At 45.4% G+C, this 23,202-nt stretch overlaps 1 protein-coding gene across 12 annotated transcripts in view; it reads right to left on the bottom strand.

Annotated features, from left to right (window-relative positions):
• ZNF618 (zinc finger protein 618) overlaps window positions 1-23,202 on the bottom strand; it is a 343,284-nt gene that overhangs the window by 172,816 nt on the left and 147,266 nt on the right. For all 12 annotated transcript variants that reach the window (XM_077835645.1, XM_077835648.1, XM_077835646.1 and 9 more), the window contains exon 2: window positions 6,604-6,647. In XM_077835645.1, coding sequence (XP_077691771.1) covers window positions 6,604-6,647 — 44 coding nt within the window. The remainder of the gene's footprint in view (window positions 1-6,603; window positions 6,648-23,202) is intronic.

The raw sequence follows: 23,202 nt of genomic DNA, 5'->3' as shown, positions 1-23,202 counted from the left end.
CAGTAATAGTGAAGAGCTTAAATTATGGCTTACAACTAACAAGGGACAGTTTCAAATGGTAATAACTTTATAAAAGCAATAACAAATACCTCCAACAAAACAAAGACCTCGTTGAAGACTCTGTCAAAGACAAATTTCAAACTTCAGCCATTTTTGCAGTTTATCTAAAAGCATGCCTAGAATTTTTTTTTAAATTAGTAAAGGTTTTTTTCACCTTCACATAAATAAAATAAAAAGGCTAAAATGACTGTTCACATTTTCCAAAAAATGCCAAGATTGTGAAAAGAACATGCCTGGGAAGCTTCAACTCTCATTCTTTGTGCACACAAGTTTATGGGAATAAATTCTGGCACTTAGACAGCTAAGTGTCTCTTTGTGTGCACAAACTGGGTACTCACCTGTTTAAGTGGTATGGTTTATGGCAACAAGGAATTGCAGGCACAAAACAACACAGGTGTAACTTTTGCACATTCAAAAGGGAGGTGACTACAGAAAAAGTGAAGGACACAATTGTGCCACCATTAAAGGCACCCGCTACACCACAATACACCCAGTAATTCCTATGCTAAAAAAATCTGTACTGAAAACTATGGAAATTGAACTAGATGTTGGAAGGACTAGAGACATTAGAAAAGGGAAAGAATTACTAGGTCACTGTATCCATCCATTTTCTGGTGGCCATTACAAAGCTGTTCCCTCCAGTGCTTTGTCCAGGCTAGTTTTCAAAGTCTCCGCTACTTCCATTGTATCTGGCTCATCAGGCTTTCCAAACCCTGTATTATTTTGCTTTTTCTCTCCCCACCTCTTCAAATATCTTCTGCATGTACAGGATGTGGGGCTTGGAAGGATTCCATTTTTATCAGTAAATGTCAGTAGACTATTTCACTGTACACACACAAACCAATGAAAAAATAGTTCCATTAACAATAGAAATTTACAGATAGGCAAAGAAAGAAAAATGGCTGCTTGAGACCTTTTATTAGAGTTTGATTTAAGGATTTTTACTTTGTCTATTTTGACACGTTGTGTTGACAATTTGTGTTTTAATGGTTATAAAGCTTTAACTTTTGGAATCTCACTGTCTACTGCTATTAAATATTGTCTAAACCCTTCAGCCCATACTTTCGCAGACTGAGAAAATTTAAATCAATGTAAAGTGGGGAAAAACATTTAAAAATAAACATTGATATTATCCGTCAATATTATAAAAAAATAAAATTGAACTCTGCCAAGCCTAATAATATGTAAGGCTCATACTAACGACACTTCAGTAGGGACATTTTGGGGGTATAACAAAAAGTCTGCTTCACATATTATCTGCTGGATGCCCAGGAGTCTTCCTAAGCTGTGCAGGCCACCTAGCATTCCCGAAGACCATCTGGATATGCAATGTGGCATACTTCAGAAGTAAATATTGTCATTATTTATTATTTTTAAGCATCCTGAAGTCCTCAGCAAGTGAAAGCAACAAAGTAATAGGCAATTGGGGTGTGTGGGAAGTGAATACAGGGAAAGGCAGATGGCACTCTTCGGATAACCAAATGATACTCGTTTAATAATGGCAGCATGAAAGATACGAGAGAGCAGCTGGGAGACAAGAGCCTGGTTGTGCCATGGTAGGATGTGCCCCACCTGATGGATTAAACTTCAGCAGATCGTTTATTAGTAGACAGACAGAACTGCACATCCGAGCAAATCGGGGGGGAGGGGGGGGGGAACGGACAAAAGCACAATATAAAGCTTTAAAAGAAGGATTGAGCAGTGATGCTGGGGAGTGATTTCAGTTGCCCAGTGTCAAGGAGCTTCAGGTGCCAGGATAAAAGCATCATCTCCAGAGGAGATCCGTTAAACTGCAGTGCTTCTGTGCACCCTCTGAAGCCAGATGAAAAAGCCACACTGACAACAGACTCAGACACCTTATCGGGGGGGGGGGGGGGGGGGGGGGCAGGTGGAGGAGAGAATTAATGAACACTGAATTTCTGTGCACTAACTGGTGTGCATTAGGCAGTCCACAATAACTGTGTACACTCTATAAAATGGTTTCTACCCCAATATGGATTGGTGGATATACACAGCAGGGACTTTGTGATGATTTTGTGCACAGCATTTAGGTGGGTATCCCATGATGCTTTGCTTCACAGCTGGACTCTATGAATTCTGGGAGTTCTCTCACTGTGTATTGTGAGACACATAAGGGAAGTTAGCCAGAACTGAGTGGACGTGTGGGTTTGGGGTCAAACTCAACAACTTCTGTGATTCCTCTATCACCTCCTGTGATTCATCTCTTGTGAGTGAGCTCGCGCCATTCCCTACCAGCTAGAACTCTTCTGTCTGCTACACGGATGTGTTCCAGGCCAAGGTGCTGACAACCGCCAATACACAGATGCTGGCGGAGAGTTCTTTGAGATCTCGCCGTCAGGTGGCAATGGCTTTGGCAGTCAGTCACAGCTATGGTACTTGAAAGACATTCCATTACGTGAATCTGTATTTGCTAATAGTGGCCTACGCCTCAGTAATCACTGCAGTGGAAATGGTTTTGTTCCACACACAAGATGGCTGCCCATCACAGGAGAAAGAAAGAAAAGATTTACAATCTCACAGCTCAGTTACAACATTACGACAAAGAGCTAATTAATTAGGTTACAGCCATGTATACCGCCCAAGACCTTCAGAAAAAACTGCTGGATAAAATTTTCAAAAGTGCCTAAGGGCCAGATTTTCAAAGTTATTAGACACCTAACTCATGAATTGGAGTTAGCAGCCCAAATACCTTTAAAAATCAGGCCCTAAGTGACTTTGGAACCTAAATCCCATTTTCAAAAGGGACTAAGTCTCATTAGACTCCTAAGATAGTTGGGCATTTTTAGAAACTTTACCACTTGCTAGAAAAGCCATATTAGTTTCCTTCTTATAATACCAGTCACATACCCCTCTCTCTACTCTGATGTGCCCCAGCCCACCGCACTATCCCCCCATCCCATTCAAATGCACTGCCCACCCGCAGGTGTGCCATATCCCCTCTTCTGCACGGCACTTCCCCCTCCGTTATGTGCCATATGGCCCCCTCTGTGCCGGTGTATTCCCTGCGTGCCATGTCTCTCCTCTTTTCCCTGCCATGGCCATCCACTGCATGAACCATGAAGCCTCCTTATTCCTCTGCCTCATTATCTTGCATATGACACAGAACTCCCTCTGCATTTTGACCTGTGCTCCTCCACCACCCACTGGTGCCAAGCAGTCCCTTCGCCACACCAACATTCCTCCTCTCTCTCTCTCTCTCTCGTTTTCCCCATGGAATGTTTTCTCCCGGTAGATGAGTTCAGCGGTTCTCAAACTGTGGGTTGGGACCACAAAGTGGGTCACAACCTTGTTTTAATGGGGTCGCCACAGCTGGCGTTAGACTTGCTGCAGCCAGATGCAAAGCCGAAGCCTGAGCCCCACCACCTGGGGCTGAAGCAGAAGCCCAAGCCACACTGCCTGGGGCTGAAGCCAAAGTGGCAGAGCTCAGGTTACAGGCTAAAGCCCTTGGGCTTCGCTTTGGCCTCCCCACCCCAAGTGGTGTGGCTCGGGCTTTGGCTTTGGCTCCCTGTCCAGGACAGTGGAGCTCAGGTGGGCTCGGGCTTCGGTCCCCGCTCCTAGGGTTGTGCAGTAATTTTTGTTATCAGAAGGAGATCACTGTGCAATGAAGTTTGAGAACCCCTGAGTTTGTCACTTTGCTAGTTGCTGGCTTTGTCCTGATCTCACTTGCTCCTTTGCGAGCTGGTTGACTGTCAGCATTTCAATAAGGAACAGGCGGGAGGCTGCCTCTTACAGTACATTCAGGACTGGCTAAGCAATTTGATTATTATTGAGCAAAGTTAATTCTATGAAAAAGCCACTTCCTGCTCCATGCTCACACCATCTCACCCAGAGCTCTTTGGCACGTGCAGCTAAGCTGTGGAATGGGAGGCTGGTTATGGCACGTTTGTGTTTGATCAACAAAGACAGCAAACTTGCCATTCTTCCACACTGCCAAGGCTTTGTGGCTGACCACTCCACCAGTGACAGCATACATTTCCAGATTGCCATTCACCCTGCAGGTTCCCACAGCTCTTTAAGAACTACTCTCTGGGTAGATAAGTATCAGTTCACCCAACAGTGAAATGCAGTCAACTCTAGGGTAAATTCCACGAGCATAGGACTGTCTCAGGTCTTGTAAATCTGTTCTAGGTAATTTCTGCCCTGGCCCGTTTCCCAGGACTTTGGGGAAGCCAGAGGCAGCTGCAGCTCTGCTGGGTTGTGCACTCCTACAGCTTAACAGCACAGATTCCAGGGATCATCTCCCCCACTCTCACGCCCTGATGGCTGAATGTCTCAGCTGCAGCTCCTGAGATGAGACAACTGGGAAAGAAGGAATGATGGGTGAAGCCAGATCTGGGGCTTAAGGGCAGGGATGGGATGGACGAGGGAAAATTTCTGAAGCAAGCCTGGGGTCAAGCCTCCAGCAGAGTATGTCACACTCTGGCAACATTCTGATGATTTCCCCTACCTTCTTCTACTACTCATCACAGAAGCAGATTCCTTAAAATTCACCAGAATTTATCCAACCTATCCGGTGGCTGGAGACTGAACAGCTCCCCTTCTGCATGTTTGAAAAACTGTCCCTTGAGAAAAATGTCAAGGGCTGGCAACTATGGGGGGAACCAATTGCTATTGTGATAGGGCGTCTGCCCCACACTGGCATGTAAGGGGTTAATAGAGCCATAGGAAGGCTGCATAGGAAGCAGCCAATAGGAGAGAGGCTGCGAGGAGCAGCCAATCAGGGCCCAGCAGGCCCATATAAGAAGAGCCACAGGGTCAGCCGCTGCCTGGAGCTCAAGGAGGGAGACCTGGGTTCCGAGCAGATGGATGGAAGCACCCTGGCCAGAGCAGTGTGGCAGGGACCAGGGGAGGGAGAGGGAGCTCCTGGGTGGCTGATTGGACTGACCTGCTGAAGCCCTGAGATAAGCGTGAAGAAAGGGAGAAGTGGTTCAGGGAATGTATTGAGAAGTAGGAGGGGACACAGCATGTGGCTGCCATCTACAGAGTCCCTGGGTCAGGACCCGGAGTAGTGTGTGGGCCTGGGTCCCTCTCCCTACTCACTACTAGAGAAGTGGCTGGACACTTGGACTGCAGTACTCATCCATGGAAGGGGGAAGCACAGATGGTGACACACCCGGAGGGCTGTGTCATGAAGCAGATGCTGTGGTCCCTGGAGTGATGCAGATCAAAGAGATGTGATGCCGGGTGAAGCACCCGTCGGGACGGGGCATACCAACCTGCAGAGCTAATCCCCAAGATGGCCAGGACGGTGAGTTGAACCCTGTCACACTATTCAATTCCAAGACTTATCGTTCTCACTTTATAGAAATGTTCATCAATAAAAATTAAAAATCCTGATACAGATGCACCATGGGGCAAATTACCCCGTGATCCTAGCCACGCAGTGCATCACTGGTTCTAATGGGGCCTCAGAAACACTAGTGAACACGAGATTCACCAAAAGCACAAACTAGACAGCAGATGGGGCCTACCCCCTTCATGTCAGATTCCTTTAGTCTGTCCCTCGCCCCAATCATGTCCCCCATTTATTCTGTATAGCCTTGCCTCACCCTCACCAACACACACACAGACGAACACCCTGCTCCTTCTGCTTCTTAGGGGGTTTCTCTGCTTGGAATGGGGCTGAGTCAGGAACTCCCAGTTTTCACATAGACACTTTATAGATTAGAAAAGAAAGTGATACATTTTCCTGTTCCCACTGCTCCCATCCCTGGCTCTCGGTTGAGAGGCAGAATTTAGTCCTGAGCCATAGAGGGCAGTACTGGCTCTAGGCACAAACCCACAGTGCCACAATTCCAGTTCTGCTTGGAGCAGCAGGGATCACCAACACAAAAGCCTTGCCCTGGGGGTGCCTAACACTGCTTCTGTCTGCACAGGAGAGAGCACTCAGCCCCCACCCACCTGAGCAGAGGATTGTGTGTGCACCAGGAGCTGCAGAGGCTGGGCTTCCTCTTGTCCTGGCCACTCAGATGCTGCAGTGGCTGTCACCTCCTTGTCCCCTGGCCACCTGGAATGCACTGGAGCCAGCAGCTGGGTTGTCTCACTGTCCTTTTGAAAGGGACACCTAGCACAGGGTCCTGTAGTGGGGGCCACTCTCTTCCTGAGTAGCAGCAGTGTGGCTTGCAGCCCAGAGTCATGGCAGTGGGAGCCCTCCCCTGCCCAGAACAAGAGAGGGCCTACTCTCCTCTCACAGCAGATATAGGGCCATCAACTTAGTACCTCTGCAGGAGACTGCCTGCAGACTCAGAAAGACGTCCCTGCACTGGTTACACTCAGGGCAAGCTTTTCTTTACAGCCATGAAGACTAGAAACTTTGTGTGACTCTAGGAGCCAGGGCCCTAGAAACAGGCCTACAGTTCCTATGCTTTAATCAGGCTCCTGCCCTATGCCTTGCTCTGTGGCTGTCAACTCTGTCTTCTGCCTAAGAGATGGCGCCTACCCCATAGACTGGCACTGCACAAAGACAGAATTGCCAAGGCTATTCACATCACGGCCAGAGATGAGAGAAATACAGCCACATACCTGCTTGAAGAGCTTCTCTTCCCAGTACTGCTGCTCTCATCAGCCTAGAGAACAAGAGACAAAGAAGAGCTGGTTAGGGTCAGACAGAGCAGAGATTCACACTTCATAACTTTTCCCAATAACAAAATAATATTTTCCATTTATAGTGTCTCGCTTTGTCCATCCTGCAGGCCGTACTCCCACCCCCAACTTTTCAGTCCCCTTTCTTCTGGATGAAAATGGGAGTTGAGTGAGGGGCAATGGATAACAGAAATTATTATTTGTACTTTGGAAGTGCCAAAGGCCACAATCAGAAAGCGGTTCCCCATCCTGCTGGGTGCTGTGTAGACACGTTAGATTGCCAATTCACTGGGGCAGGGACCATCTCTCTATCCGGTGTTCGTACAGAACCTAGCACACTGCGGTCCTGGCCCATGACTCGGCTCATAAGTGCTAGGATGATGATAAATAATAACAATTGTCATTAGGACACCACAGTCCTGGCCATTGAAATGTCTATAGTTTTAGGCCCCAATCCTGCAAAAACATATGTACATGTTTAACTTCTGAGTTTGATGGGACTGCTTGTGAGCTTAAAGCTAACCATGCGTGTAAGTCTATGGCAGATCAAGGCCTAAATTTATGGCAAAGCTCAACAAGTGAGGTAAGATGGTGGTGAAGCCGAGGTCTATGGCAATAAGGCCATGCAGTAACACGGGCGAGTTCTGCATACAACTCAGTGATTCCAAACCGCTGTAATGTGTTTGGGGGGGGGGGGGCTTTAAACAGACGTTATTTCCAACTGCTCCCCAAGCCAGCTCTTATGAGTCAGATGATTTCTTGCAGCTAGTCACAGCAGAAGTGGCTTCCAAGAAGGGATGGGGAGGAGAGGGAAGCAGTTTTGTGGGATCAGTTCAGGGAGGCACTCCATGTGTGGGGGTCAGCATGGAGGAAGTGCAGAGGTGGTCATTGGAGGAGTGGCCCAACAGGATACCACGTGAAAAGGAGGTTTGGACCCTAAACTGCGGTAAGTCACGAAGTGAGCACTGAACACTATGGTGAGAAGCAGTGAGGAGATCAGCCCCCTCCCAGTTATCAGCACCAGAGCTTCTTTGGATCATTTTAAAGCTGTGTTCATCTCTCCTGCAAGCCCACTTCTCAGGGTGGGGCAATTTGGAGCATGTGGCGTGGGCCCAACAGACATAACAATGGCCCAAACGCTTACGCACTTTCTGCAAAAATACAAATTTAAATAACCAGCTAAATGGCAAATGGCACTGTTTTATGTTGAGCTGGGGCCTCCAATCAAAAGCAGAAGCAGATTCATTCCCACCAGTCTGAGACAGCGCCAGTTACAATGCTGGATCCTTCACATGCAAGAGCAAAGGTAAAGGCTGGTTTCCTTTCCTGTAACGGGAACCAGCTGAAGGTTCTGTCCAAGAAAATAAAGCTTCATTGTCAGGGGCACTGAGAATGCCAGAGTTCCCAAACAGAGCAAGATCACTTCAGCAGACCCTTTGGTTTGGTGACTCACTCTGTCTTTCCTGTGCTCTCCCTGCACTGAGAACTACAGCCGCTTTCAGGTGGGCGAGACCCGGGGTGGGGGCGGTGCAGGGTTCCAAGACCAGCACCACCATAGCCTTTATACTGGTGGGATTTGCCCGGCAACACATAATTTAATGGCCTTCTGTGTGAAGGGGGACAAGAGATCCTCCAAGACAGAGGGTGGGACAGCATGTTTCTACATTGCAACTGTCCAAGTAGGTGAAAATTTGGGCCTCAGCAGGACCGTGTCCCTTTAACCCACTATGGGAGAGCCCTGAAGACGTACACCTTGGTCAAACCTCCAACCGGACAGCACAGCCACGGGCTCTGAAAACAGCACTCACTGTAGTATTTGACGAAGGACATTTTATGTTGTTTATTTATTACATAGCATCTGAGCACTTCAAGACACTAACGAGTCACATCCTCACGCTGCCACTGTACAGGCGAGAAGTAGCATTATCCCTCTTCTACCGATGGGGAACTAACTGAAACACAGAGAGCTTGTGACTTGTCCAAGACACAGAGGATGTCTGTGGCAGAGCCAGCTCTCCTGCCTCCCTGCCAATCAATCTGCACAACTCTCCTGTGCATCAGGCCCACTATGAGCCCCACTAACAGATGAGGACACTGAGACCAAGAGTATAAGTGACCTGGCCAAAGCCACAGAGGTAGTCACATGCCAGAGCTGAGTTAGAACTGGGGAGACATGAGTCTCAGTCCTGTGCTTAGACCAGTCGAGCCCCCTGCCCACAGATGAACCATCCCCTGCTAGTTAGTCTGTAGAAAGTATACCCTCAGGATCCCCAGATTCAGATAGAAGACTGGTTCTGTTGTTTTTCTAAACAAACCTGGCTCACTCTGTAATTGGAAAGGGTCAAGCTTCCTCCCCTCACTCATTTCTGAATTGTCTAATATATTAACTTTTCATTGCTAGCATTGTGTTATCAGCAAGCTGCTACTATTTTTCCCTCTTAAAGCTGCTAGGCACTGTGCCTTTTCCCCCCTTCTCTCATTAGAGTTTTCCTTGGAAAGACAATATTATTCCAATCTCAGAAATTTTATTTCTGAATTTGTGCAAATATAAGTTATAAGACATTAACTGCATTTCACATTTTGAGCAAATGGCAGAAACAGGCAATTCATGTGCAGCAAGATGGGGGCTAGTCAAGGATTTTGATAAAATAAACCCTTTTTTAATTTAAATGCTAATGCACTGAATTAAAATTTAATAACTGAGGAAATTGAAAAGCCGAGCAGGAATATTGGAAATAAATCCAAGCAGAAACAGCTGAAATTAAAAATTCTGGAGAGTGGGAGGATAGCAGCTAAGCTGTCTCATATGATTACATTTTTTTTTTCAGAACGAAGGGTGGAAAAAATCCTATCCGTGGCCGGCTGTACGGCTGTAAATCAAGAGTGCTGTGATTTATTGCTCCATTTTCCTGAGGGAAAAAGGCTTTCTTTAATGCTGAAATATTTCATAAATTTCAAGCCAGCATAAATTCTTAATTTAAAAGTTGAAGAGGTCACATTTAATGCACTGGTACAATTCTGAAATCTTAGAGGAATAGCAAACAAAAATTGCAATTTTAATTATTTTTAAATTCTTAATGTGAAATTTTGTTAGTGTAGATTTATCTCAGTTATTAAAAGCAGAGGCATTTCTGGGGTTCTGATGGCTGGAGCAGTCTACTAGAAATGAAGAGATAAAGATTTAATTCAATTATAAACCAGCGGGTTGGGTGTTTTTTTTTTGGTTTTTTTTTTTCAGTCACTTGAGGAATTTCTGGTAAAAAAGTTTCCTCCCTCCATTGCCTTGGAAAAGCCAGAAGGGAGGAGTTGACAATGTTATTGCTTCTGTTAGATCTCCAATGTTTTGTGAGCACTGATATGCTCATTTGTTATACAGCTGTTCAGCTACAGAAAGGCTGTCAGAGCTCCCATAATTCAAAGCAATCAATCAAAAATTAATGATTTGTCATGCTTACACAATGGGAAAAAAGGCTGCATGAGAGCCTGCAACTGGTAGATTGCTCAAACCTTCAGGGCATTTTCTAGAAGATTACATCCATGCCTAAAACGGAGTCTTAATATGCAGCAGGGAACTGTGTGAGGTGCTAGGGCATAGCGGCCATCTAAAGTACCAAATAGAGAGGGGACAATACATCTGTCTGAAAAGCTTCATTTAAAACATGCCCTCACAAAGGAGACTATACTCTCCAGTCCTGGATCAAAGGGAGGTGTCAGGGCTTCCTTTAATTAAAAGTCCATATTAAAAACTGTTTACTGAAGGTAATGTTTGCCTGGACAAGCACTCAAAAGTCAAGAAATACAAAAGCTACAGCTGAACGCACAACCTTAACTCTGCCCCCTTGGGCATATGTATTACAGTACCTGCTCTACCAGCGTAACAACTGTTCAAAAATTAAAAGGCACTGATCCTGGAAACATTTACACATAAGGGGGGACATGACAGCAGTCTTCAAATACCTGAAAGGCTGCCATAAAAAAAGATGGAGGAAAAGTATTCTCTCTTGCCACAGAGGGCAGGACAAGAAGCACTGGGTTCAAACTACAGCACAGAAGATTTAGATGAAATCTCAGGAAAAAACTTTCTAGCTGTAAGAACAGTAGGACAACGGAACAGACTGGTGAGGGAGGTTGTGGAAGCTCCTACACTGGAAGTTTTTAAAAGGAGGCTGGAGCCACCTGTCTTGGATGGTTTAAACACAACAAATCCTGCCTCTTGGCAGGGGGTTAGAGTAATCCCTTCTAACCCTATGATTCTATCAGTAACTTTAAGCAAAGCCCAAGTCCCACTGCATTCAGTGTGACTGGTCACTTGTATAAAGTGGGCACAAGCGTTTGCAGGTTTGGGCCCCAACACAGGATTAAAAAAAAATAATCATCATCTTAGGCCCCAAATCTGCAAAACTGTACACACATATGCTTAAATTTATGCACTGCAAGTTCTCCCACTGAAATGAAGAGATTAGTGTGTAATGACAAGTACATGCACAAATCTCTTCAGGACTGGTGCCGTATGTATATAGCTAGTATGTAAGAATATAGGTGCATGTATAGTAATATAAATTGTTTTTCTTAAACACTTACACTAGAGCTCATCATCATAATGACATAGTATATCTTTAGTGATATACTTCTTTAATGGGAAAATCTATTTTTTATAAAGCAGTATGCATTATAATTATTTTGCCACTACACATAAGCAGGTTTTACCCTCTTTGGACACCAATACACCTTTCAAGAAGCTGTTGCTAAGGGAAATACTAAGAATGTGGATATTCTAATATTTCGTGTTTTATTTTTTGTTATGCCCATGTGTTACTTCGTCTCTCATCTTCAAACTTAATGCAGACATTATTTTGCAAAGAATCATGCATGTAATTCATTTACAATCATTTTTATATTTGTATTTAGAGCTGAGTGAGTAATTCACAACAAATACATTACTTGATTACTTTAACCTCTTTCTGTTTCTGGTGCATCACTGCAAGAATGCAAAGGCACTTCTGGACAGAATATGCTTGCGTGTAAATTTAAAATTAAATCTTCACAGATATTTCAGTGGAACTACTTTTATATCTAAAGTTAAACACATTTATAAGTGCTCGCAGGATCAGGGCCTATATAGCATACAGACAAGAGAGAAAAAGGAGGAAGGGCTGTTGCCCCATACAATTTTGTTATTTATTTATGCATTTATTTTTACTTACATTCCTTTTCTGTTTGTGTGGTTTAGACCTTGCCTATTTGTTCATTTTTTACTTTAACCCCTACATGGTTTTTTTTTCAATCCTAACTGCTTTGTTGTTTGTGTCCTTTTCATGACTAATATTCATGGACTCTTCTTTCTTACTTGACTTCACTAGTGCACACTAACAAAATACAAGACAAAAAGAAAAGGAGTACTTGTGGGGGCACCTTAGAGACTAACCAATTTATTTGAGCATGAGCTTTCGTGAGCTACACCTCACTTCATCGGATGCAAGACAGATATTTAAGGTTATAGAAAGAACTCTGCGTAATCTGAAAAATAGTACACGACCATGCACTCCAAGTCCATCATAATCACATACATAGAGTAGAATCTGAGAATTACGAACCCCTTGGGAATGGAGGTTACTCGTAACTCTGACTAAAATATTAGAGTTGTTCTTTCAAAAGTTTACAACTGAACACTGACTTCATACAGCTTTGAAACTTTACTATGCAGAGGAAAAATGCTGCTTTCCCTCTATTTTTTTAGTAGTTTATGCTTAGCACAGTACTGTACTCTATTTGCTTTTTTTTTGGTCTCTGCTGCTGCCTGATTGCGTACTTCCGGTTCCAAATGCGGCATGTGATTGACGGTCAGTTCGTAACTCTGATGTTCGTAACTCTGAGGTTCTACTGTACAATGCAACCTTAACTTTAGCATTTCCTGTCTTTTGAGGGCCTCACTGCAGAGCCTTAAACCCCAATCCTTCGTTGTGTAGCGTGCAAGCAGACTGTGTACCAGCACAGAGTCCCACTGACATCAATGGGGCCCCATTTGGGCACAGTAGCCCACCCCTGCACTACACAACACAAGAGTGGGGCTCTAATGTTCTCTATTTGAAGGATTTCTATGGAATTTTAGAATTGCTTCTCTTTTTTAAAAAAAAGAAACACAACTGAAGAACTAAAATGGATTTTTCAAAAAAGCAAAACCAGAAAGCAAGGGCTCTAATCTAGAAAGTTTACTGGTTCTGGTCAAACCGAGATGCTACCTGGAGATGAGGTCCTACTTAAGACAGTGTCTCTCAGGGTATCCACTTTATCTAATATGGAGAAAATTGCCCTAATAGCACATTACAACTCACTGACAAGCTACTGCTGATGGAAACCCCCGAATTGGACTTCTTTACTGAGATTCCATTCTGACCTAAACATTAAGCCAAGTCTGAAGAATATTAATCTTGGAGTTTTAAATTTATGACAGTTTAAATTAGCACTTTATCATGAAAGGTGTCTTGCTCTGCAACAATAAATCAGAAATCTTCACTCAGTATGCCTGGTGATACATTTTCAAACATTTGTAATTATTGGACAAAAGTTTTCCACAGCTCGGCTTTACTTGTAAGTTCTTTGGGGTAGGGGCTAGAGCCCTGAGCAGATACAAAATTTGTATCCTCATCCAATCCACTATCCGCAAACATGGTCCACGGATGTAGATATAAAGTGGACATCCACAGATTTGCAGGGCTCTAGATATAAAATTTGGATCTGCATCCATCCATGATCCGCAAACTTGGGCCATGGAGATCTGCTGATTTGCAGGGCTCTAGTAGGGGCCTGGGTCAAGGACTATGGCTTGTAAGCAAAATGGTAATACAAATAATAAATACAGGAGGAAATAGCAGATATCTTTTGCCATCTGGGGTAAAATTTTCAGAAGTGCCTAAGGGCCAGATTTTTAAAGGCATTTAGGCACTTAACTCCCACTGAAATAAATGACATCAGAACTGAAGTTCCATTTTCAGAAGTGACTTAGACACTTAGGACTCTAAGGGTACGTCCACACTGCAAAGAAAAATTCGCAGCACTGAATTTCAGAGCCTGGGTCAACTGACTCGGGCTCGTGGGGCTCAGGCTGCGGGGACAAAAATAGCAGCCTAGACATTCAGGCTCAGGCTGGAGCCTGAACGATAAGGCTCCTCCTGCCCCCTTCCTGGGTTTCAGAGCGTGGGCTCCAGCCTGAGCCTGAATGTCTACACTGGCATTTTTAGCTCTGTAGACCAAGCCAGTTGACCCAGGCTCTGAGATGCAGCAGCGCGAGTTTTTCTTTGCAGTGTAGACATACCCTTAGTCTCGTTAAAAACCACCCGTGAAATTTGGATTTAGGTGCCGAACATCTTATCTCATGGCTCTAGTTAGTACAAACCAGGCCTGCTACACAACACATGGGGAAAGCGAGAGCCACTTGTGTTTCATTCATGCCCCATTAGGCAGAAAAGAACAATTCTGAACACCACATACACAATGTACACACTCAATGCATCAGCGTCTCACTGCACATCCACCTGCATCTACAAACGTTGCTCTGTTAGACTGAAAAATATCAGGAGAAGTTTTTAAAAACACAATTCCCCATCAGAACCCCCAGCAATAGACTCTGTGAAGCAAACAGGCCAGGTCTAACAGTTTACAATATTGGGGGGGGGGGGGGGATTCACATCATCCAGCACTCCCCATGGCATTTTGTGCCACCTTTTCACTTTAATTTATTACTAATCTCTCTAAAGGGGGCTGAGACTGCCTCCAGCCCAATCCCAGGTTCTGCATCTTGCTGTGGATTTTATTCCTTCATCCAGATGACCAAATCAGAGCGTCTGCAGTGGTAGAAAGGAAATAAACCTACTGTCAACTGTTGCGAGGCCAAAGGTTGTTATGTGGGGTCAGTCTACTACTGAGTGGCTCTTTTCTGCCCCACATTGGGCTGTCTAACCACTGAGGACAGGGGACTGTCCTCTCCTGTTCTCTGGGGCTGCCTGTTCCTTTCCTTCAGGCTTTTCCCCCCAGTGACCTGTTTATTACTGAGGGTCCTCCTTCTGCTCCCCTGAGCACGTCTGAGGAGACTCACAGAAGATGAGGCTCACGCAGAGAGGGAGCAGGCCCGGGACAGAGAGCAGGTGTCAGAGTTCCATCTCTCATGCTAAGGCACCCCATGCCTCCAGCCACAGTCACAGGATGGGAAGCTGTAACCAAAGATGAACCATTACTGGACAGAATGAAAGCTGATGGCAGAACTCCCACAGGGGTGACAGGTTCACTCCCATGAGTTCTATTACAACTCCAGCATTAGGTGTCAAGGACACTGGGGCCCCCACCATGAATGCCTCATTGCGGTGAAGCTATGCAGAGGCTAACAGGAGGCTGGAAACTATTTATCTATTACATCTGAAAAAAAACTACATTAAAAGAATGTTAAGGTTGCAAAGTCAAGCACTCAAAAGTTAGAAATACTAGACTCAAGCTTGCCCAGGCAGCCTTAATTTGCCCCCTATCCATAGGCATTATGGTACAGTCTGTAATTACACAATCATATACTATTTTTCCACAGCAACTGAAAACAGGATCTGAAATGGAAAATGTCAAGCAACCTTAACTACAGTCATTCCTACGTGAGCCACCTGTAATTAATAACTTCAGGGGAACAAGAAATTGCAGAAAGTACTCTTGTTTATAGACACTGACAGTTTCCCAATTCATTTTCATTAAAAAACAAAAACATATCCAAACAACCCCCAGCATTATAAAGCATCCCCAGAAAGTAAGAATTCATATATGTACCCATGCCCCTCTTTTGACCCTCATTCCCCTTTTGTCAGTCATGGAGACATAGCACCTATCAAGGAGAACACTCCAAACTCTCTCAAACGCTGCATGGTCACAAGCATCACCTAAATCACCTGTGCAAATGCAACTCCCGTATTGTTATCCCAGCCCACCTGAAAGCTTGTGATAGCCATCGCTCACTAGAAAAGGAAATTACGGGAATGTTATGTGCGGGTCTTGAGCTGGTTTAAACCCATACAGCTTCACGGGCTCCAATGGAGCTCCACTGATGTATTGGCCAGAGTTGTCGTTCGGAATTCCAGTGTCACCTAGCTCCGATGGGCCCAGTGCACAATGTACAGAAGATAAATGATCACAGCTGAGTCACTTCATTCTCCTTCCTTTAAACCTTGTACCAGAACTTCAACTGTGAACTGCAGCCTCAGCAAGCCTGTGAACACTTCACATGGATTTCCCTTGATATAAGTAAAAATATCTTTCATAAGAGGTCTGCAATTCTCCCCCCACCTTAGGGCCCTCTATCCTCTCCCCACACCCCAATCAAAAAAAAGACAAACCATAGAAAAGGGAAATCTGAAAACGTGAGACCACTGCCTTAGATATTCCCTGAGAGGTTCCAACTCCTGCGTGACGCTCAGAACAGCCAAGCAGCCTATGGAACCAGGGTCATCCCTTTTCCTTTTACACTCACAAGGGCTCCTTTAAAATTCCCCTCGGTATACATGCCAGTCCACTAATCATGCAGTAACTGCTCATAATGTTATTACAATCCTTGCTTGTGATCATTCTGCCATTAAAATAAGTTAGTGCTGACCTCTCCCTTATGGGGGCACATTGACAAGAGGCGTTTGGAAGATTCTAGTGGGCAGCCTTTCAAATATTAATTACAAAGTCAACGTGAATATATGGGGAATCCGTCCTCTCAACTTAACATGTTCTTTTGCCACTGAAGCAAACAGAGACTATTTCAGGCAGTGAGATGGCTGCTGCTTCCTGAGGCAGTGGGGAAAATTCTACATTAAAAAATAACCCACCAACATGAAAACAAAGGGACTGAAAAAGACGACTCAAATCTCATCTCTGCCAAGGAACGGGGCAGAGCCCCATTCTAATCCAGGGACAAGCTTTCAGAACAAGGGGGGAATGAACCCTTGGCAATGATGGCGAAGGTACAGATCAGAAAAATATTAGGGCAAAAATAGAAGCCATCCAACAGCGGAATTGGGCCAGCACAATTTCAGACGTGGAGGTAAGGAAATCTGTACCACCTCCTAATGGAAAACTACTCTGTGTAAAAATAAACTCATGCTTCTATCTACTCACAGTCCTCCCTCTAACACACGGCTAACTAACAGATTAGCCCTGTGATTAGCACAATAATTAGATCTATTGAAAATAAAACAGTGCCAGCTGGTTTCTGATTATTTTTTAATTACCAATTCCTGTCCTGCGTTGGGCAGTCTCTCCCTGCTGAGAGGGACAGCTCCCAACTACCTTCATTCCTAGTGGCCTCTCACTCTAACAAGTGGGGGACTAACACCATCCATTAAATTCCTCCATAAAGCAGCATCGACCGCGTCACTACAGAATGATCAGCTGAAGAGTTGAATGCACACATTAAACACCCTTTAGAATCACATGGGCTGAACTTTAGTGCAAAACAGCAAACCAATACGGGGCGACAGTTGTTCCTGGGGATGTGTGTTATTAAAACCCAGCGACAGCACGGAAAGGCTTATTTTAACATTAGATCTCGGATGTTCGTAGAAAACTGTCAAGGTGACTTTAATACAAAGTGATACAACATCTGTCTCCAACCCCTACATGTGTAGTACACTGAATATTTTTATACTTAATGCCGCACTCGGGGACACAATTAAATGGCAATTCTCCAGCAGTGTGTACATTTGCATGTACAATCCGTGCTTGTTTGCACACACATATTTTCTATTAAATGGCTACATCACCTATTTGAATACATACATCCAATTTACATATGCAAATAAAGCCCTATTTGAGTAGGAATCTGTCATAAAATCAGCGGCCATAAACCAAGCTTCAGGATTGCAAAACAATATCGACTCCGTCAGCTTTCAGAGTGGTAGCCGTGTTAGTCTGTATCAGCAAAACAAAATGAGGAGGACTTGTGGCACGTTAGAGACTAACAAATTTATTTGGCCATAAGCTTTCGTGGGCTAAAACCCACTTCACTGGATGCATGAAGTCACACCACTCTGTCGGTGTGATTCTGCATCCAGCCCGGCATGCAGGCTGCACAGGGAAGGAGGGAAGGGTTTAAGATGCCCAAAGCCTGCTCTGTTATACAGCAGTACACTAACGGGCCTGACCTGCACACCCAGCCTTCCAGGACCGATGAAAAGCCAAAGACGTGGAATCCTTACTATGCTCAAACCAGAAAATCCAAACCATTCGCAGCCTCTCATCAGAAATTGTTAAGATCGGGAGGGGAGGTTAGGCCTCATGTCTCGGAGGGCTACGTCCAAGCTACGAAGTTGGATTGACGCAAGTTATGTCGGCATTTGGCTGGCGAAGTTTGAGTCGGTGCCGCGCGTACGCACCGGGAACACTTTTGACAGTGCAGCACCGGAATAAAGCCTAGTGTGCCTAGTATCCCAGTGGGCCTCGCTTCGCCGGCCATCGCAATCTCTTTTGGGGCATTTTCGCAGTACTTTCTGGCATAGTCTCAAGTCACCCAGGGATTTCTCTGGGAGCTAGGGGTCAAGTTCTTATCATGCCACCTTCTACATCCCGCAATGCAGTTCACAGCCCATCATCTTTGCACCGGTGAGGTGCTTTTCAGAGTCTGCCACCTCACTGACAGAAGCCTGGAGCCTGCAGCGCCTGCACAGCTATTTTGTGCTTTGCTAATACAGGGTCCATGATTCTCCACTATTTCAGCAATTCGAGGCAGTACTGCCATGACTGGGATTGTGATGAGGACAATGGAGATCATAGAACCATAGAATATCAGGGTTGGAAGGGACCTCAGGAGGTCATCTAGTCCCACCCCCTGCTCAAAGCAGGACCAATCGCCAACTAAATCATCCCAGCCAGGGATTTGTCAAGCCTGACCTTAAAAACCTCAAAGGAAGGAGATTCCACCACCTCCCTAGATAACGCATTCCAGTGCCTCACCACCCTCCTAGTGAAAAAGTTTTTCCTAATATCCAACCTAAACCTCCCCCACTGCAACTTGAGACCATTACTCCTCGTTCTGTCATCTGCTACCAGTGAGAACAGTCTAGATCCATCCTCTTTGGAACCCCCTTTCAGGTAGTTGACAGCAGCTATCAAATCCCCCCTCATTCTTCTCTTCTGCAGACTAAACAATCCCAGTTCCCTCAGCCTCTCCTCATAAGTCATGTGTTCCAGTCCCCGAATCATTTTTGTTGCCCTTCGCTGGACTCTCTCCAATTTATCCACATCCTTCTTGTAGTGTGGGGCCCAAAACTGGATGAGGCTTCACCAATGTCAAATAGAGGGGAACGATCACATCCCTCGATCTGCTGGCAATGCCCCTACTTATACACCCCAAAATGCCATTGGCCTTCTTGGCAACAAGGGCACACTGTTGACTCATATCCAGCTTCTCGTCCACTGTCACCCCTAGGTCCTTCTCTGCAGAACTGCTGGCTAGCCATTCGGTCGCTAGTCTGTAGCGGTCATTGGATTCTTCCGTCCTAAGTGCAAAACTCTGCACTTGTCCTTGTTGAACCTCATCAGATTTCTTTTGGCCCAATCCTCTAATTTGTCTAGGTCCCTCTGTATTCTATCCCTACCCTCCAGTGTATCTACCTCTCCTCCCAGTTTAATGTCATCTGCAAACTTGCTGGGGGTGCAATCCACGCCATCCTCCAGATCATTAATGAAGATATTGAACAAAACCGGCCCAAGGACCGACCCTTGGGGCACTCCGCTTGATACCGGCTGCCAACCAGACATGGAGCCAAGGACATGGAGATGTTTGAGCACAATAACTGGAGGCTGATGGACACCGTGAACAATAATGCCAGGCTGCTGCTTGCATTCCTGGAGCAGCTCCAGATGGAGGTGCACGATTTCTGGGCCGAAGAACACGAATGAACACTAATTGGTGGGATTGCATCATAATGCAGGGTTGGGACGATGAGCAGTGGCTGCAGAACTTTTGGATGTGAAAGGCCACGTTCCTGCCCTCCAATGAAGAGACACGAAAATCAGAGCGGCGTTGACAGTGGAGTGGCAATCACACTGTGGAAACTTCCAACACCAAATTGCTACTAGTCGGTTCGAAAACATTTTGGAGTTGGAAAATCCACAATGGGAGCTGTGGTGATGGTGGAAGACCATTAAACGTTGCCTGCTACACAGGGCTGTGACCCTTGGCAATGTACAGGAAATAGCGGATGGATTTGCAGCAATGGGGTTCCCAAATTGCAGTGGAGCAATAGATGGCACACACATCCCTATTTTGGCACCAGCCCACCTGGCTACAGAGCACATCAGCAGAAAGGGGTACTTTTCTATGGTTAGTCAAGCTCTAGTGGATCACTAGAAATGCTTCACTGACATCAGAGTGGGTTCGGTAAGAGAAGGCGTAGGACACTCACAGCTTTTAAAAAAAAAAAAAAAAAAAAGCTGCAAGCAGAGACATTTTTTTCTGACTAGCAGATTACCCTTGGTGATGTTTAAAAGCCACCAGTGATTCTGGGGGATGCAGCCTTCCCCCTGGGGGTAGCCGGGTGCTAGCCACCATGCTGAGGAAAGCATCAGCTACCAGCCCAACAGGTGCAGAATGACTGTTGGCTATGTTTTCGTTAAATTGACGGGATGCTGGCATTGTTTATTCACTAGATTGGATCTCAGTGAGAAAAACATCCCAATAGTTATAGCTGCCTGCTGTGTACTACATAATACCTGTGAGGGAAAGGTGGGAAAAGCATGGTCAGACAAGGTAGACCATCTTTCTGCAGCATCTGAACAGCCAGACACAAGGGTTACTAGAAGAGCCATCTGTGGAGCTATGCAGTTGAGGGAGGCTTTAAAGGAGCATTTTAACAGTCAGCAACAGTAGAGATCTCTGTTATGTTCAAGAAATAGCGTCTGTCTTGTGTACTGTAGAATATACATTGCTATGGATTCTGTAATACTTGGTGTAAATTTACAAATATGGTTGGGTCTTTGCCTTCCATTATCATAGAATCATAAAATATCAGGGTTGGAAGGGACTTCAGGAGGTCATCTAGTCCAACCCCCTGCTCAAAGCAGGACCAATCCCCAATTTTTGCCCCAGATCCCTAAATGGCCCCCTCAAGGATTGAACTCACAACCCTGGGTTTAGCAGGCCAATGCTCAAACCACTGAGCTATCCCTCCCCCCATGAGGATTATGTATTCTGCAATGTGTGGTGTGAGTTAATAAAGATACTCTGACTTTCCAAAAATAGTGCTTTATTGTGTGCAAATCAGCAGTTATTAAAATTAAAGTGTAAACATACATATAAACGGTTAAAAAAATAAACTTTTACCAACACTATTAAGGGTGAACACAGCTTACAAGTGAAAGTGGAAGAAAACATTTATGTCCATGCAATACAGTCCATTGTGGCTACGCTCCCTCCCCGCCCCCCCATCTGTGGTTTTCACAGGTCAGTATATACGCAGCTATGGTTCCCCTGGCTGATGCCACCATGGAGAGGTAGGGTTAAGGATATACACCGCCGAGCCACATGGAATGTTGAGGGTGTAAGGAACAGTGACCACGGAGTTCTCCAAGGGCGGCAAAGGATTCTGATCTGGGATCTTTGGACTTGTAGATCAACCTTGGTCTGCAACGTTTTCATTTGTTACCTGCCCAAAACTATTAGGTCCTGGTACATTTCCCCCCAAGCCCTTTGATCACAGTCTGAGGCAACTGTGGCATAGAGGATCTCACGGGACATATCCTCCTTAGTCTTCTTCCTTCTCATGATCAGGGTGAACCCCTCAAGGCCACCATGTCAGAAGCTGCTGATATAAACAGACAGATGCATATTAGATTTGCAGTCACAACGGCAAGGAAAAGATAAGTCTCAAAACTCCCCTAGTACCCTTATATTATTATTATATTATTTCCACTAGTACCCTTAATAAGAAACACTTATTGACAGTAGCTTTGGAGTGCCTCTCTACAGCACTGCTCTCCAGTTCCATGCCTAGTGAGTGCGACCTGGCCGGGAAGAGGGAGGATGCCCTGTTGCAGGTAGCCATAGAGTTGGCTCCGCTCCCTAGGCACAAGGCCATGGTACTGAATACTGACACTATTTCCCACAGGCAGTGCGGATTTTGGCTGATATGTCAATCCTGACAGTAACAAAGGCATGGAGAACACAGCTACTACTGGCAACCCAAAGCGACTTGGGCCCATATGCCACTAGGTTGTTTACTGCAATGGTGCCTGCCGAATTCATCATGGCGTGGCAAGGGAAAGTGTCCTACCACAGAGGAAGAATCCCTAAAAACCTTTGGGAGAGGACTGCAGAGCACCTCCACAAACATTTCATCGAGATCTTGCAAGAGGATAAACCAGACATCCCTGTTCTCATAAATGGAGTACTTTGCGTGGCCCGCCCACCTAATCCAGAAATGAAAAATGGATGCGGATTTTACTGGCGTACTGGACACTGGTCTGATGTGCACTGTGTAACCAGGTTTCAGAGTAACAGCCGTGTTAGTTGCAGTTTCCACGGTATACATCTGATGAAGTGAGCTGTAGCTCACGAAAGCTCATGCTCAAATAAATTGGTTAGTCTCTAAGGTGCCACAAGTACTCCTTTTCTTACTGTGTAACCAGACGGCCACACCACGTTTTTAAAACTGTATTCCCTAATCTTTCATTTTCTAACATTGTACCGGTAAAACAAGGACAAGCAGATACCTGTCTTAACTTGCGCATGAGCCTGGCACCATTTTTAAATGTGGAACAAAGGCGGGAGGAAGGGGAATGGGGAGGGAGATGAGGTTTGAGGGAATGGAAAAGTTTTTTAAACAGCATTTTAAGGAATAATTCATATCCACACTTACCCGACCTCCCTTCCCCTTTGTCAGTGGGCTGGACTCCAGTCACCTGCTGGGACTGGTTAGACTCCTGAGGCGTTTCAAACAGTTCTCAGCTTACAGCACAGTTACAGACCCCCAAAATGTCTCCACCCTCCTTCTCCTTGCTGTTCATGGCAGGGGTATCCGTTGTGGGCTGATGGTGGGGTCTCTACCAGGTATGGCATACAGTTTGTTGTAAAAGCAGCAGGTCTGTGGTGCAGCACCAGATCTACAGTTGCCCTCCCTTGTTTCGCGGTATCCTTTGTGAAGTTCCTTCACTTTCATGTCGACTGCTTCTGACTCCTGTCACGTCCCTTTGCCTGCATCTCCCCTGCAAGCTGCTTGTAAATGTCAACGTTTCTATGGTGGGCTTGCACAGCCTGTTCTCCCCATGGGCCCAGGCGATCCAATACTTCCTACCGACTCCAGGCAGGAGCATGTCTTGTTGTGTGTGTGTGTGCGGAGCTGGCATGATCGGATGCATACAACAAAGGTGAATTGGTAGGTGTGCTAAGTATGTTCATCAAAGGGGGTAATCAGGAAAAAGCATTTCAAAAGCACATGGGGTGGGAGGGCTTAAAGAGGGGAGTGGACTTCTGGTCTCTGTGACCCTGGGCAGTGGAGTTCCAGACTGCGAACAGAGCACTGTTAATGG

The sequence above is a fragment of the Eretmochelys imbricata genome, chromosome 16 (assembly GCF_965152235.1).
Source record: "Eretmochelys imbricata isolate rEreImb1 chromosome 16, rEreImb1.hap1, whole genome shotgun sequence".
Lineage (NCBI taxonomy): Eukaryota > Metazoa > Chordata > Testudines > Cheloniidae > Eretmochelys > Eretmochelys imbricata.
The sequence above is the reverse complement of the archived record's forward strand: the minus strand, read 5'-3'. Positions and strand labels throughout refer to the sequence as shown.